The sequence below is a fragment of the Spodoptera frugiperda genome, chromosome 31 (genome assembly GCF_023101765.2).
Source record: "Spodoptera frugiperda isolate SF20-4 chromosome 31, AGI-APGP_CSIRO_Sfru_2.0, whole genome shotgun sequence".
Lineage (NCBI taxonomy): Eukaryota > Metazoa > Arthropoda > Insecta > Lepidoptera > Noctuidae > Spodoptera > Spodoptera frugiperda.
In genome coordinates this window covers 11,012,012-11,026,679 of record NC_064242.1, presented here as the reverse complement: position 1 = coordinate 11,026,679, position 14,668 = coordinate 11,012,012, and the positions used below count along the sequence as shown (strand labels likewise).

General features: G+C 35.5%; 2 protein-coding genes across 2 annotated transcripts; both read right to left on the bottom strand.

Moving 5' to 3' along the window:
* Nucleotides 1-12,317: 12,317 nt before the first annotated feature.
* Nucleotides 12,318-12,920, bottom strand: LOC118275984 (ATPase inhibitor mai-2, mitochondrial-like). Its single transcript, XM_050707547.1, has 2 exons — nt 12,861-12,920; nt 12,318-12,615 (listed from the first exon to the last, which is right to left on the bottom strand). Exons 1-2 carry the CDS (start codon nt 12,889-12,891, stop codon nt 12,392-12,394), a joined length of 255 nt encoding a protein of 84 aa, XP_050563504.1. The 5' UTR covers nt 12,892-12,920; the 3' UTR covers nt 12,318-12,391.
* A 406-nt stretch (nt 12,921-13,326) lies between these two features.
* Nucleotides 13,327-14,383, bottom strand: LOC118276392 (uncharacterized). The gene is made up of 2 exons (XM_035594689.2): nt 14,022-14,383; nt 13,327-13,548 (listed from the first exon to the last, which is right to left on the bottom strand). The coding sequence occupies exons 1-2, from the start codon at nt 14,221-14,223 to the stop codon at nt 13,349-13,351; spliced, it is 402 nt and encodes a 133-aa protein (XP_035450582.2). The 5' UTR covers nt 14,224-14,383; the 3' UTR covers nt 13,327-13,348.
* Between the last annotated feature and the right edge of the window lie 285 nt (nt 14,384-14,668).

The following is a 14,668-nucleotide window of genomic DNA, read 5'->3' as shown; positions in this document are numbered from 1 at the left end:
GACAAGTAATTAGGATAATTCTTAAATTGAAACTATTGTAAGTAGTTTTTTACTTGGAAACACATATTTACGAACACAAACCACTTCACTTATACCTTGTACCACACACCAAACCGGTACATAGAGATTATCAAGGGCCACCCATGTGGAATCAGGAAATTAATTATGAGAAAAACGTTGACTAGATTAAAGAGGTTTAAAGTATTTAGAGAAGCTTAAAGTCCAGGTAAATAGTTGATACAGGTTAGGATGGGTTTAATGTTTATTTAGAGGTCTGCCAATGGACCCTGCTAATACCGTATAATTGGAAACGAAAGTGCCTAAAATATATAACGGTGGATTTTTAAAGGGTTACCGTGAATTACCTGAGTAAATTGTGGTTTCACCAGTTCTACGTTTTACTGGATACTTAATAAATTGTCGAAGTATTTTAGGAAATCAATGTGTTTCTAGATTTTAGAGGTTAAGGTAATATTATTTGATATTTTTGTCTGATTAGTCGATGATGCAATATGTCATTGAACTTATGGCTTTTATCCCCGAAGGGGTAGGTAGAGGTGCACATTACGGCACGTAATGCTGCTATACAATGTACACCCACTTTTCACTATTTGTGTTATAAGTCCCATGTAATAGGGGGTGAGCCTATTGCCATATACTGGGCACAATTCCAGGCGCCGTGCTACTACTGAGACATTTTCGAAAAAGCCCAGTAATACTTTGCTCGACTCGGGAATCGAACCAAAGACCCCTTGTCCGGCGCACTTACGACCACTCGACCAACGATACAGTGTTCAGTGTTTTCACGGCTCAAAACTTCCCTATTGTATAACTATGGGCATTCAATAGTCACTTTTATAACCATTAAACCAACGAGCTATCTGCACCTAAATCCACAGTATTTAGTACTGGAAAATAAATTCGTCGTCGCTGACAGTTGTATCACAGGTACACGTCGGTATGTTTGGCTGAACAAAGCCGACACGTCCAATGTATTACGTGACGTCACTCGCTGGTACTCAGATAATACAATGCGAATACTAACTGTAGACAGATTAGTTGCATCGTGATTTATGAAGTTGTTACGGTAGTACAAGCAGATTTGCTGCTCGATTCCTGAGTCACCAAAAATATTGTTGAGGATTTTCAGTATCCTAATCAGTTTAGATAGACGAGATAGTGGCCAAATATCGATCCATCAAATATAATAAAAAAGTTTTCAGCTTTAGCAAAGCAGCGAGATCTAGACTATTTAGTATAATCTAGACCTCTTGTTCAAGAGTTCTATTTGAGATCAATTACAACTGTTAGGTAAGCAAATAACTTAAAATGAAGTTTTCTTTTTTTAATCGTTGCCCTACACTAGGATTTGCTTCTGTATCGTAGGTGGGTTTACAAACATACAATGTCACATACACATATGACAGACCCGAAACGACAGTGTACGGATCACACAAAGAATTGCTCCGTGTCGGAGCTGTAACCGCTACACGTTGCGTGGCAGCCGGTAGCCCAACCACTGCACCGCACCAACCGTCAGTTAAAAAGTCTTTGGCAGTGGCTGTTTAAATAAATAAAACATATAAACAGTATAAAACCGCAATTTAATGCACCACTACACTGACAAAGCTTTTCGTGGCTAAAATACGTAAATATCAACAAACGTTTCCCTAAAGAGCAGTTCTGTTAATGAAACCAATTTCGTACAAATTGAGCCACTAACGTAAACACAGTCCAACAAATTGGTAAACAATAAAAACCTAACAAGCAACACTGAGTATTTTCTTGGTACTTTGTATATGTCTTTTTAAGATGTTATTATGAACACCGGCTTATAAAGTATAAGTATTACGAGTACCTTGCTGGATAGTTACTGTAAATGCGATTATCAAGCAAGGGGCTTCGAAATAGATTTCGAAATACAATTGAGTTTAAGATTTAAGACATTACGGGTGTTACATAATATACTGATTTCGAAGATTAAAATGCGTAAAGTTGTAACATTTACATTACCTGGTCAAAGGTATAATATACAAACATATCATATTAATTGCATACTCAGTTATTAAGCAAATAAAACCGTCCGACTGTCACCAAAGCCACTCTTCAGTCCAACAAGCAATACTAACGAGCTATAAAACTCCAAAATAAATCCGAGAAATCTGAATTAAAAACTCCGATATCCATAAAACAAAAAAAAATCTGTAATTAAAATTCATTTGTAATCTGTAACAAAGAACAATTGATTTTTTAGAATTAAATCTCGTAAGGCTTTAAGCATGGTCAGGTGAATTGGAACAAAGAAGAAATCACTTGATTTTTCAATACTAAGCTAATCTACATTCCGATCTAGACAATTGAGCGCCAAAAATACTCGTAAAATCTAGATGAAAAAGGATTTTCAGTCTGGAATTTCGTAAAGTCAAAGCATAGTATGCCAGTACTACAATCTATCCTATAGAGCACCAAAACTTTGGAAGTAATTTTGAACCTTATCATTGGGGAATGTAGTTGAAAATCTCTTTAATGAATTTCCACAGTTTAGGATAATTTCTCGTTCTAGAGGCTAAATTTTTTTTTGCATTCGTGCATTTAACCCTGACAGCGTTCGAGTGGTTTCTATGTATACGTATATAAGGTATATAAGTACATACATACATATATTTTGTACATTCGAGATTAGAACAACCAATCAATTAAGCGGCGTAACCGAAAAAATAAAGTGAATTTTACGAATTTTTGGTTGAAAGGAGATGGCTAAATGACTGACCCAGGCATAATAACAAGAATACGAATTTCACGCTAACCCGTATCATTTAAATATTCACTTATGAATTATTTTGTGTTTAACTAATTCTTATAACTTGGTGAACCAAAATTAACAAAAAGTAAGTTTCATAATTGATTTTTTTATGTTGTGGTTTGACATGACAACACGGAAGTAAGTACTGCAAGCTATTATTAGGACATTAGTTTCCCCGAAAATCAAATCGAAATAATTAAACGAACATCGATTTTTAATAAATGTAATATAATGACTTTTTTCTGAAACTAAATAATTGTAAATGTTTTGATCGACACAAAATATATATTTTGTATAAGATTGCACAATCTATTATATAAAAATAAGTCGGGTTTTCCTTCCTGACGCTATAACTCCAGAACGGACGAACTGATTTCCACGGTTTTGCATTCGTTGGAAAGGTCTCGGGCTCCGTGATGTTTATAGCAAAGAAAATTCAGGAAAAAATTAAGGGAACAGCAGAAAAATAGGGTAAATCATTGGAGGCGAAACGGAGTTCGCCGGGTTTGCTAGTCTTACTATATATTTTGTGTCTGTCCTTGGTTACTTTGTGTTCATTATCTAGTATAAGCAGAATTGTTTACCTATCTACCTCATATATAAATAACTTTCGGCTCAGGTACATCAAAACGCCTTGGTAAAAGTTCACAGCAATGTTATAGTTTGAAGTTTTTGTAACGTTGTTTGACGTAGGAACGCTATTTTATTTTCAGGATTGCGCAGATATGCCAAGTTTCTGGACCTTCTTAATTACAAAATATCAATTTTTAATTATGCGGCTTTATTTATTGCTAGGTACCATATTTATACAATATTTATTTGTACGGGTTACGACGTCCATACTTTGGTTTAGCCATGTCCTTTTCTGAAGTTGTGTGTAATTGTAGATTAGTGCCCAACGTACCTACATCTACATGTTAAAAAATTCAGGAGTACCGTTGTCGTTTGTAGTTTAAGGGATCGAATTCAAAAAGATTTTACCAATAAGATTCACTTCATGTCATAAAACAACATTTAAAAATACTCAATAACTAACTAGCAACTAACACAGTTATTTACTATCAATCTAAAATAAAGTACAGAGATATATAACTTAAAATACCCCTAAATAGTCAATCAGTCGATCCAATCAGTTCCTGGCCCGTATTAATGTTACCCATCAGTCTTCGAATCTGATTAGATCAGAGCGATGCAGCCAAACGACTCACTTGAGACCAAAAAGTCCTAACTAACACCAAATTCCCTCTCAAATACGACCTTTTCAAACCAAATCTTCGGAGTTCCGTTCGAGAAAACACGCAGTGAGAAAAGGTACCAAAGTTCCTGAGCATCGATGGTAGTTAGAACCTTTTCGAATTATAGTGTGAAACTTATTAATGATCCCAGCACAACTCCTTGGCAACTCGTTACTGTAGCAATAAATAACGTAGCAACTGCTTTTAGAAGTTCGCCTCTTTCAATCTTTGGATCACTATTAGTGTTCTTGTTTTCATATAAATTGTTTTTTGCCTCAATTATTTTTAGTCATTTATTTCATTTCAGTGTTTAATAAGTTTGTGCCTTTTGTGAACTTACGCGCTTCGAGGTCGTGTTTTGATTTTTGATGAATGAGACCTTTCTATGGTAGGAGACACAGGAGTGACGATACTATTTTTTAACAGAGTTCTATTTTACATTGTACAAGGAAACTTAAGAAATGTGTAATTTCTAGGATACAATATATATTTGATCTCATGAGAATCATAATAATATGTGATCCTCATGGAGCCCCGTCATCTGGGGAGAACGGAAAGGGACTGGGACTATAGATTCTTACTGACTAAAACCCACCCCAGTGTCCCGTCTCAAATATACATTTGATCTGCACCAAATATCTGCCATTAAACTAAACAGCAAATCAACACTAAACCGCCCTCGCTACTTCCAACCACAACCCTTAAAATGCACATTTATGAACGTGAACATAAAATTATGTTGATAAAATAAAAACACGGGTAATGCATTAGATTAATGGTATTTTAATGTACACAGGGTTACATTATCAAGCTATACAAAAGACATACCAGTTTATCATGACCTCGCTTTGTATGATGTCTTCACACATTCAGAGGTCTGTTTATACTGGTTTGTATAACTTGATGTGTGTATATGAATAAAGTAACGTCAACGGTTGTATGTCCCATGGGGGGCGTTTGTAAACGGTTAGCTTCTTACCCTAGTGGATGTGTACTATGATTGATTAGGTTAATTATATGTCTGTGCTGTGTAAGGGGTCGTTTGTACCGTGCTATGGGTGATGTGAAGGCATGGTATGATGACCATGCTTTCAGTGCAGCCGTTATTAATTTGGTTTGGGAATTAAGGTTTGGTGTTATTTTTGGTAAGTTTGTTTGTATCTAAAATCTCGTTTCTAAGTATGTATTATTAAGCTGGCCTCTAGCATGGCTTGAAACTAGTGGAGTTCCTCGTTAAACAGTCAAAATCAAGTCATTTATTCTAATTAAACCACAAATAGGTACTTTTGAAACGTCAACAACTAAAGGAATAAATAATAGTTTGTCAGTCTATCCGGCAGTGAAGCTAGGTGCTTGTTCCCAATGATAATTAATTAAGTATGTCTTACGAAAGTTATAATAAAATTGTCTAGCTCTGCTATAATTGTAATTTTAAGTCATGCATTTCATAATAATTATGAAATGAATGTATTAACAAAATGGCTAAAATATCGTGTGACAAAAAAAAACTTCGCCCAAAAAACAAATATTAACTAATATTCTCCAACCCAGACTACAATAATAAAATAACAACAACACATAAATATATGAAATCCACCGAAAGTTTTGTCAAAAAACATTCATTATACGTACATACTGGTACAGTACGGTAACAATTTGAGAAGCTAACTGCTACATTAGGCGTGTTAACAAAAGACGCATTTACGACGCGCAAAGTGAAAAACCGTGTACCATTGGGTAAGCGGGCTCATGTCGCGTCCGCCATTTTCGTGGCCCCAGGGAATTTTATAGCCACACACGGTGACGTCTTTTTTGTTAGAAAATTATGAACAACGTGACTGAGGTGCCATTTTGTGTATAGGTCAGGGATGGCGAACGTTTAGATATTGTCGTACCAATTACTTTGAAGAAATGTGTATTGAGGTTGTAGGTCTGCCCATGACAAATAATCTTTTACCACCCCGTTTTCCTGCTTTTCGATACCCGCTACCCGCAGCTATCTTAGGTTATCATTATCAGTAGCAACAAAGTCTACAGTTAGTCTGATTGTAAGCAGTCATCGCATAGTTAGATATCTACGATACTAGATGACAATAATAGGTACAAATGAATTGGTTTATAACCATAGTTTTATGTTTAGTGGTCACTGTCGTCACCCAAAATATTGTATACCGTGCCAGCCAAAGGTTTGCCATCCCTGGTATAGGTCATAGGTTTGGTTACTTATGCCCTATAAAAAGAGTATTCCCTTGAGGACGGAGTGTCAATAAATTCGAATTTTGATGTGCTTTTGCTATAAAGCTTCACTTCACTCTCGGTACACAAGAGAATATCAATGACTTTTTCATCCGATGAGATTAGTCGTAAAAGTATAATAAGGCTTCGGATTTTCTTTATCAATTGTTTAGAAAAGAAGTAACTTAGATCATACGTATACACATAAATCTGGGAGATCGCAAAACTAATGCCTACAAACAAGGGCTACAAAAAAACAGCAAACAAAATCAATTTCTATGAGGCCATTTGTTTTTATGGAATAAGCCGGTAAACGAACACACGGATCACCTGATGTTAAGTAATTGCCGCCGCCCATGGACACTTGATACACCGGCGTTGCCGGCCTTTTGGGGGTTAGGAATTTAAGGGTTGGTGGGGAATCGGGGATTGGGAATATTGGGAAGGGGAGTAATTGGGCCTTCGGTAACCTCACTCACACAACGCAAGCGTTGTTTCACGTTGGTTTTCTGTGAGGCCGTTGTATCACTCCGGTCGAGCCGGCCCATTCGTGCCGAAGCATAGCTCTTCCACACTTAAATTATTATCGTATATCGTACATAAACACACGAAGATTTTTTTATAATTTTACAATAGATTATTTATAACCCTTTGTAATCCTCTAATTTTGTCAGTGCAGAAACTGCAAGTAAAACGATTACACACTATCTCTGTGTAGTCCAAATAAGCGTTATTATTAACTCTTTCAAACATGACAGCGTTTGAAGCATTGGACCGAACTATTTATCACCTACGGAGAAACTTCAAAGCGTATTTTATACTCGTTTGTATTCCAACGCAGGACACAATAGACACAGTGTCTCATCGAGCCACATGTTCCCCAGATGGTGTGAAAGAAAAAAGACACACTAACACGTAATTGGAAGAGCGCTGTGTTTTGAAAACCACGTTTTCCAATAAATTGTGGCGTGTCATAAAGGCGTCGTCACGTATACTCATTGCGAAGGTTAAGCGGGACAAGCAAATGTTGTAGCAGTGTGCGTGAATAGGGATTTTGGAACAAAATCTAGATTTAATAAACTATTCATTACTACATTTTAATTTATACTAGGAAATAGTATGAAGATTTTCTCTTTCTTTATTTATTTTTACTTTTTCATCTACCAAACATCTCACAGTCTATATTTTTACATTATTTAGTACCAAACGTCTTTTAATCACATAGTCCTTTTCCTTTCATACTCACATAATCCAAAGAAAGTCTCTACAAGGTCATCCACTTTCTTCCAATCTCACCTCAAGGAATTTAAAGTAATACTTAAAATATGCAAACTAAGAATTCCAGTGGAAAATAGAAAAACCGCAATTATCCGTCGGTTGGCGTCAGTTGGTAACCAAGTTGGTTTAATTGTTAGCCCCAGGAGAACTACTTGATTGGTCCGGGTAAGCATCCATAAATCAGGCAACGCCTCTGTTCCATGGGAATACCAACAACGGCCACGGCTTGAATTGTGCAAATTGCATTCAAATTAAATTGATTGAATTGATAGAATAAATGGAATATTTATAATATTTGTAAATATGTATAAGATTGCTATAAAAAATATCTTGGAACTATTGTTTAAAAAAATTCAAGGCATATAAACACCATCCATCATTCTTTATGATTGATTTACATTATAACATGCTCTGAATTTTAACTTTTACTAAATGTATTTCTAAACATGAATAAGACATTGCCAAAAAAGCAGCTCAAACTTTTTATTTCAACAAAAAACTTTTTTTCCAAATGTAACACACTATAATCTTATAATAAAACCAAAGATGACACGTAAACACGAACCTACAAACTTTATTGGATCAAAAAACTGTATCTACATAGATATTTTACCTAAATCCCGAATCCTCATATTCCGACGACTCAGCTACGTACAGGGTGCGCTCGGTGCGACAAATAAGTGTTGGAAATTGGCTCGTGCGCCGACCGTTCGTTCAAATTTACGACTTAATATAAAGTAGGTTTTCCGGGGAATTTCGTGTCGTTTACGTGTCGTATCGGCATGTGTAATAACGGGTTCCCGCATGCGCGTAATGATATTTTTAACTAGTTTGTATGCGTGCGGCGCTGAATTGTTCGCTGCATTCTAGTGGCGGCCATTTTTCTTTGGAATTGTTGTCTGTTTTATTGCTCTTGTAGGATAATGTCTATACAGCCCAATTGGTTGAATTATTATTATTTTTCACTTTATAATCTGGTTTGAATTGAAGTATACTCAAGCTTGGAATTTTTCAAATTAATGCAAATAGGAACCATACTCACAAGTGACAGGACTGCATTCGTCGAGCGAAAAATAGTTGTTTTATTCGACCAAGTTGAAGGAAATTAAACTCAATATATTTGTTATTAAAGTACATACACCTTTTTACTACACCACCTTTAACTTCTTGTATATAAAACACATTGTGTCTCGCGTAGATCTGCATTCCGTTCCGGCCCGATCCGATCCGATATATAGGCGAACGCAGAAATATAAATATAGATACATCGGTTTAAAAAGGACATGACATAACAATTAATTAATATACTCTTCATAAACAAAATAAAGCTAACAACTACAAACAAAGTAAGAAACAGAATTAGGTTCCGAGTATAATGAGTTCCGACTCGCTTCGCAATTTCATCGATAGATAGAATTGACTGTTATTCTAACCTATTCCCGTATTAGTTATCCAGGTTATCGATTTCCATTCCCAGCTGACCTCAGTTGCTTGCATAGCGAATGCCATGTCCGTACTTACACTTCTGACCTTATTGGAAAACGGTTTTAGTTCAGAATTCAGCTTAGTGAGTGAAATGAAATAATATCGTATGGATGGTAGTTTATTATTTTGAATGAGATTAATTATTTGACTACTACTCGATCAGTATTTTTTAATCGACTTCAAAAAAAAAGGTTCTCAGTTTGACCTGTATGTGTAGGTATGTATGTTTGTGTGCGACTGTCTCGCGTTTGACTTAACCAATTTAGTACCATGATGATCTTGAATGTCACAACGTCTTTGGATAATTAATATGTGATCTGATTAGTTCCTTAAAAAAATACTTTTACAAAATATTCATAAAATATTAGATAAAAAATGTACAGCCAAATGTCTTCAAAAGACACAGAATGTCTGAAATATCTTGAAGCATTTTCCAAAAAACCTTTAATACTATAACACCAATAACACAGTGAGTAATACTCAAATACTGAAAAAGTATACTCTTCTAAGAATAAATAACATTTCTTAGTAATATCAGCAAAGTCGTGAACTCAAGCCGTTCTAGCGTAAACTCTACAAATAAATGGAGATTTTCTAATTTATCGGCGCGCCCCGGAATGCTCTTGGGCACAGAAGAAAATCTCACAAATTGATGAATTCTTCGAATACCAACTCGAGGGTAATTCCAATGAATGTTTTAATGATATTTTTTTTTCTTTTTACTTTTTTCGCTATCTGAAAAGAAAATTTTCTAGTTACATTTAAATTACATACATACGATTGAGCACGCCCTCGATTTAAGTGTCTTTACATTTGGAGAGTAATTGCTATCGTATAGGAGAAGCTACTTTTCATGAGACTACGAATTTAATTCAGTACAATATTCAAAGATGTTTTATAATAATATTATTTTCGTCTGATTTTTTACCTATTGGAAATTACAAAATTCCTTAGAATTTGATCCTTGTGATGTTACAATGATGATGTAAAAAATAGAGCAACACAAACAAAAAAATACCACACAGCAACACAGTCACGTTTCTCCAGAAGGCCTCCACATAAACATTAAAGGAGAAAATTAGATAAAAGCAAGAAGGGAAATGTAACGGGATTCAAAGCCGTTATTTTATCAAAACAAAGCACATTTCAGCCGGCATGCCGCGCCTGCGTCTTAATTAATTACATTCAGTTGTCAACCGTTGACTTGTCTTCGGTGTGTCCTCATAAATTTAGTTTTTGCTACAGACTTAGGTAGCTGTAGAGGGTGGTGTTGATGTTTTTTTTTTGTAAGGAGCTAGTTTGGTAATTAGTTAGGTTTTTAAGAGCGTGGCGTTATATATTTTTGGTGTCAGTCTGGTGCGGGCTGTTGTATGTGTGTTTTTTTATCTTAAAATATTTTTTATGGAATAGGGGGCAAACAAGGTGGCAGGTTACCTGATGGTAAGCGATCAGCGCCGCTGAAGACACCCGCAATACCAGAAGAGTAACAGGTGCGTTGCCGGCCCATTATTAATACAAGCTACACTGACTAATATATATATGTGGATATCTATAAAAAAACTGCGAATAGATTTGCAATAAAAAAAACGTTTCAACAAATTTCCCTAAAAATGACAAAGACAAACTGCTTTTCAATATTTAAATCTCTCTCTGTCTCACTCAAACTCGCATTTAAATCTGAAATCCCTACATTTTCCTCTTATAAATCGTGCGCGCGACTAAAAGACAGCTACTGCAATAAAAGCCTCCATTAGAATCTCTTTATATTCCAACCATATTGTCGCTTATATTAAGCACAATACAACGAACACGCATTTGTACAAAAAACTGGCTTTCATTGTATTTAAATGTGGAAATTACAATGATTTAAGGTCGGTTAGGGTCCCATTTTGAAAGCTAATAAGGGCTTACCACTTCCTAAATCCCAGTGTTATTAAAGGTCGTGTTTTGTGTGGTGTACAGAGAAAAATAGGATTATATTTTTGCGAGGACTTTATGATCAATGAAAAACTTCCGCACTTTTACATATAACCGAGACATCATCATCAGCCTATAAGTGGCCACTGCTGACCAAAGCTTCTTCTCGCACGGAGAAGGTTTGAGCATTAATCACCACGCCTGCTCAATGCGGGTTGGCGATTTCAGACTTATAATTACATACTTATAAACCCAGGATTTTCCACAATGTTTTCTTTCACCGTATTCATATGTACGTGGGTAACCATATTGTTGTGAATTCACACAAAATTAATATCTATATATATTTTAATATCTTAAACTGTTCCAGAAATTCGTATTGAGTTTAGATTAATGCATTTGAAGCTCATAAAATGATGCAATTGAAGATTTTTTTAAATGCGACAAGCTCGTCACAACCTCCCATACCGCTGCAACTTCTGTAAGCCAGGATCTACAGAAGATACAACCATGAAAACACCAGAACACTGAAATCCGACGTGTCCCAGGGACATGAATAACTGCCTTCGATCCCGCAACGAAACAAATCAGAAGAAATAAGGAGACAGGAGATGAAAAGTGCAATTAAAGAATAGTTATTAATCTTATTATTCTATGAAACCTCTCACCTTTATATTGTAAAACTGCGACCAGCTACCGAAAGACATGCAGAAAAATCCTGCCTAGTCATTTGCTAAGCCTGGCACATAAATGAATTTTAGCAGTGATGTCGAGGATGATGATTATTTCAATCAGCATTAACTTTTCTTCCAAGTTGCTCTATCTAATACTACATGAGTCTATCATTAAAAACAAAACGTAAATTATAAAGGCTATACACTGTCGCATTAATGCTTCGTACAAAATGAAAATGTACTACTATCTGTTGAAGAAAACCTGAGTTTTCATATTATTTTGTGCTGAATTCTCAAAACTTTGCATCTACATTGTGTTTGTATTATTCATTATTTATTTATATAAAATATTTTGGGTATTATTTGTCAAGAAGAACTTGTAACTAGTATTCAGTTCAAATCAAACTTGAAATTATAAGAATATAGTAATTTGTAATCTTAATAGATCTGTGCCAAAGAAAATAAAAATTTAATATATTTCACCGTTAGAACTTGCACCGGGATGTTTACCATGGATATCAATTTCTTTGAGTTCCCGATATTTCGGCACTGTTGCAAACGCCATGATCACGGAGGTTGCAAGCATTATCACACACACACACACACACACACACACAACGATATGTTAGTAACCATATCAGTTTAAAAACTCAATATACTTCATCAAAGACGTTATTGAAAATCATTACATAGGTCTATTAAACATTTATTTTATCAGTAGTACCTATACCAACTATTGTAATCTAAAGGTTAGGAGTTAGTGTTCAATCCATAGACCTTTGCTTACTCTCGATCTTTTCTATGGCAGCCTTATGCAAAGCAATCTGTTCTTCATGAAACTCCTTCTGATCTTTCATACTTTCTTTAATTCGTTTCAGAAGCTCTTGCTCTTTTTTATAAAAATACTGGGACTCTTTTGCTATTCCCATTTCTTTGAAAGCACCACCAGCTTCTCGGATCGAACCAGCTCCACCAGGATCTCTGCATCCTAAAAAAATTTTGTTTTATATGACGTATGATGTATCCCGATTCAGCAAACTATTACATATGCTCTCGGATCACCTAATGGTGATTACATGATCTTATTCACTGCCTACTTGTAACACTGCAGGAGTTAGGCCTTCAGGAGTTCAGTCTCCGACCTCCAATAACGTCTCTAGACTCGGTGAAAATCATCGCAAGCATTATTTCACAGGCCTTATCACACAATTTGATAATTCTCAGTTCACTTACCTGATTGGAGACGTATCATATTCGTATACATTTTCTTGTAGCTAGCTCTCAAAAGTTTGATTTTTGTCGATAGATGCCTCATGATTTAATGTAAGAATTACAATATAGTTCAGAAGATAGATTATTATGTTTTTATTATTTTATTTGATTTTCTATAAAATATGTGACAGTTTCATGTTTTTATGTGTATAATAAAAATCTAGTTGGGCATGCCTTGCTAGGTAACGTGATGACATAAAGATACACAAACGTGTGATTTTTAGCTTCAATGGTGTCTCGTTGATGGATTGATCTCTGGCTCAAATCATTGTTTGGGTAAAGTATCATATTGAAATTCTCAGATCAGGCCAGGCTCAGATCAGGCCCTAATATTAAAAATTTTGAAATTATTTGTATTAATTGTTTATTATCTAAACCCAATTTGTCTACTATTAAGAAGTGTTTAGGTAGATTAAAGTAAAATCAATTGAGAGTAAAAATCATTTTAATCACATTTTCCGAAGTAATTTTTTAATTCTCTTCGATGCTTTTTTGTTGATCTTCTGTAAAGACTTGTGATAAGTCAATTCGTCAGTGAAGAACGTCTTTAAATGCTGCAATATATCTTTTTCAGACTTTGCCTTAGTTTTCTTCCATGGCTTCTGGTAAATCAATGCTGGGGGATCAGGCAGCGCTTTGATGACTTCAACTAAAAGATAATAACATAAATTATAACCAAAACTGAAGTTTGACTACTAAACTAACTATAATGTTTCAAATCACCAATCTGCCTAGAGTAACGGTTGTGATTAATTCTCATCCTACTGCTGCAGTAGCACATTGACAGGCTACAGGTTGATGATGATATTTTTAAGTGTGCGAGAGCCATGCTTCGGCACGAATGGGCTGGCTCGACCGGAGTGATACCACGGCCTCACAGAAAACCGACATGAAAGAACGCTTGCGTTGTGTTTCGTTGTGTGACTGAACAAATCCTAATCTTCCACATCCTAGAGTCTCCAAGAACCTTTAAATTCCTAACATCACAAAACAGTGGCAACGTACTTGTAACGCCACTTGTGTTTCGAGTGTCTATGAGCGGCGGCAACTGCTTACCATCAGGTGATCCGTCGACTCGTTTACCGGCTTACGAGATAAACATAAAAAATACATGTCACCTACCATCAGGAACAACGCAATCAAGGGCGTCTCTGGCTTCGTCAACTTTAGCTTGGGCCTTTTTATACCCGGATTGTATCAGCTTGTCTTCAAAAGGCTTGTACCCGGGAAACCAATTGGACATCGTCTTGCTGCCCATTCTGACATACTTCACAGTCTTCATCGCTTGCACTCCCCAGTAACTTAACTTCGTCAAAAAATTCATAGCAATTTTACAACGAAATAATTGAAATTTTTTGGTCTGATACTGTCATAATTTTCTGAATAATAATAGATGAATAAAACATAAATTATAATTATTATAAAAACCTATCCCATTAAATTAAATAAATAATGACATCTGATGTTTGAAATGTTGATAATAAGTCACAGACTAAATCTGCTGTCAATTTTATTCTTCTAATGGCTCTATGAAAAGTAACAAGGAGGTTATACGAAGGTCATCAGAGCAGCGGTTCAGATGTTTCCCATGAAATACTTTTAATTCTAGCTTTAACCGCGATGTTTGTTAGACAAAAGTGTTATATTGTGTATTTTTTTTTTATCACGGGCAATATTTTGTCTTCTGCGGACCACCCGCTCCAGTTAGGCAACACTGGTTTAGAGCAACCGTATATTCGTTAAATAAAGCCCCCAGACTAGGTAAACCA

Coding starts and splice junctions, on each gene's coding strand:
- LOC118276392 (XM_035594689.2), bottom strand. CDS start 14,223: ATGAATTTTTTGACGAAGTTAAGTTACTGGGGAGTGCAAGCGATGAAG. Junction 13,549..14,021: donor TGATTGCGTTGTTCCTGATG/GTAGGTGACATG, acceptor ATTATCTTTTAG/TTGAAGTCATCAAAGCGCTG.
- LOC118275984 (XM_050707547.1), bottom strand. CDS start 12,891: ATGTATACGAATATGATACGTCTCCAATCAG. Junction 12,616..12,860: donor TATGATACGTCTCCAATCAG/GTAAGTGAACTG, acceptor AAATTTTTTTAG/GATGCAGAGATCCTGGTGGA.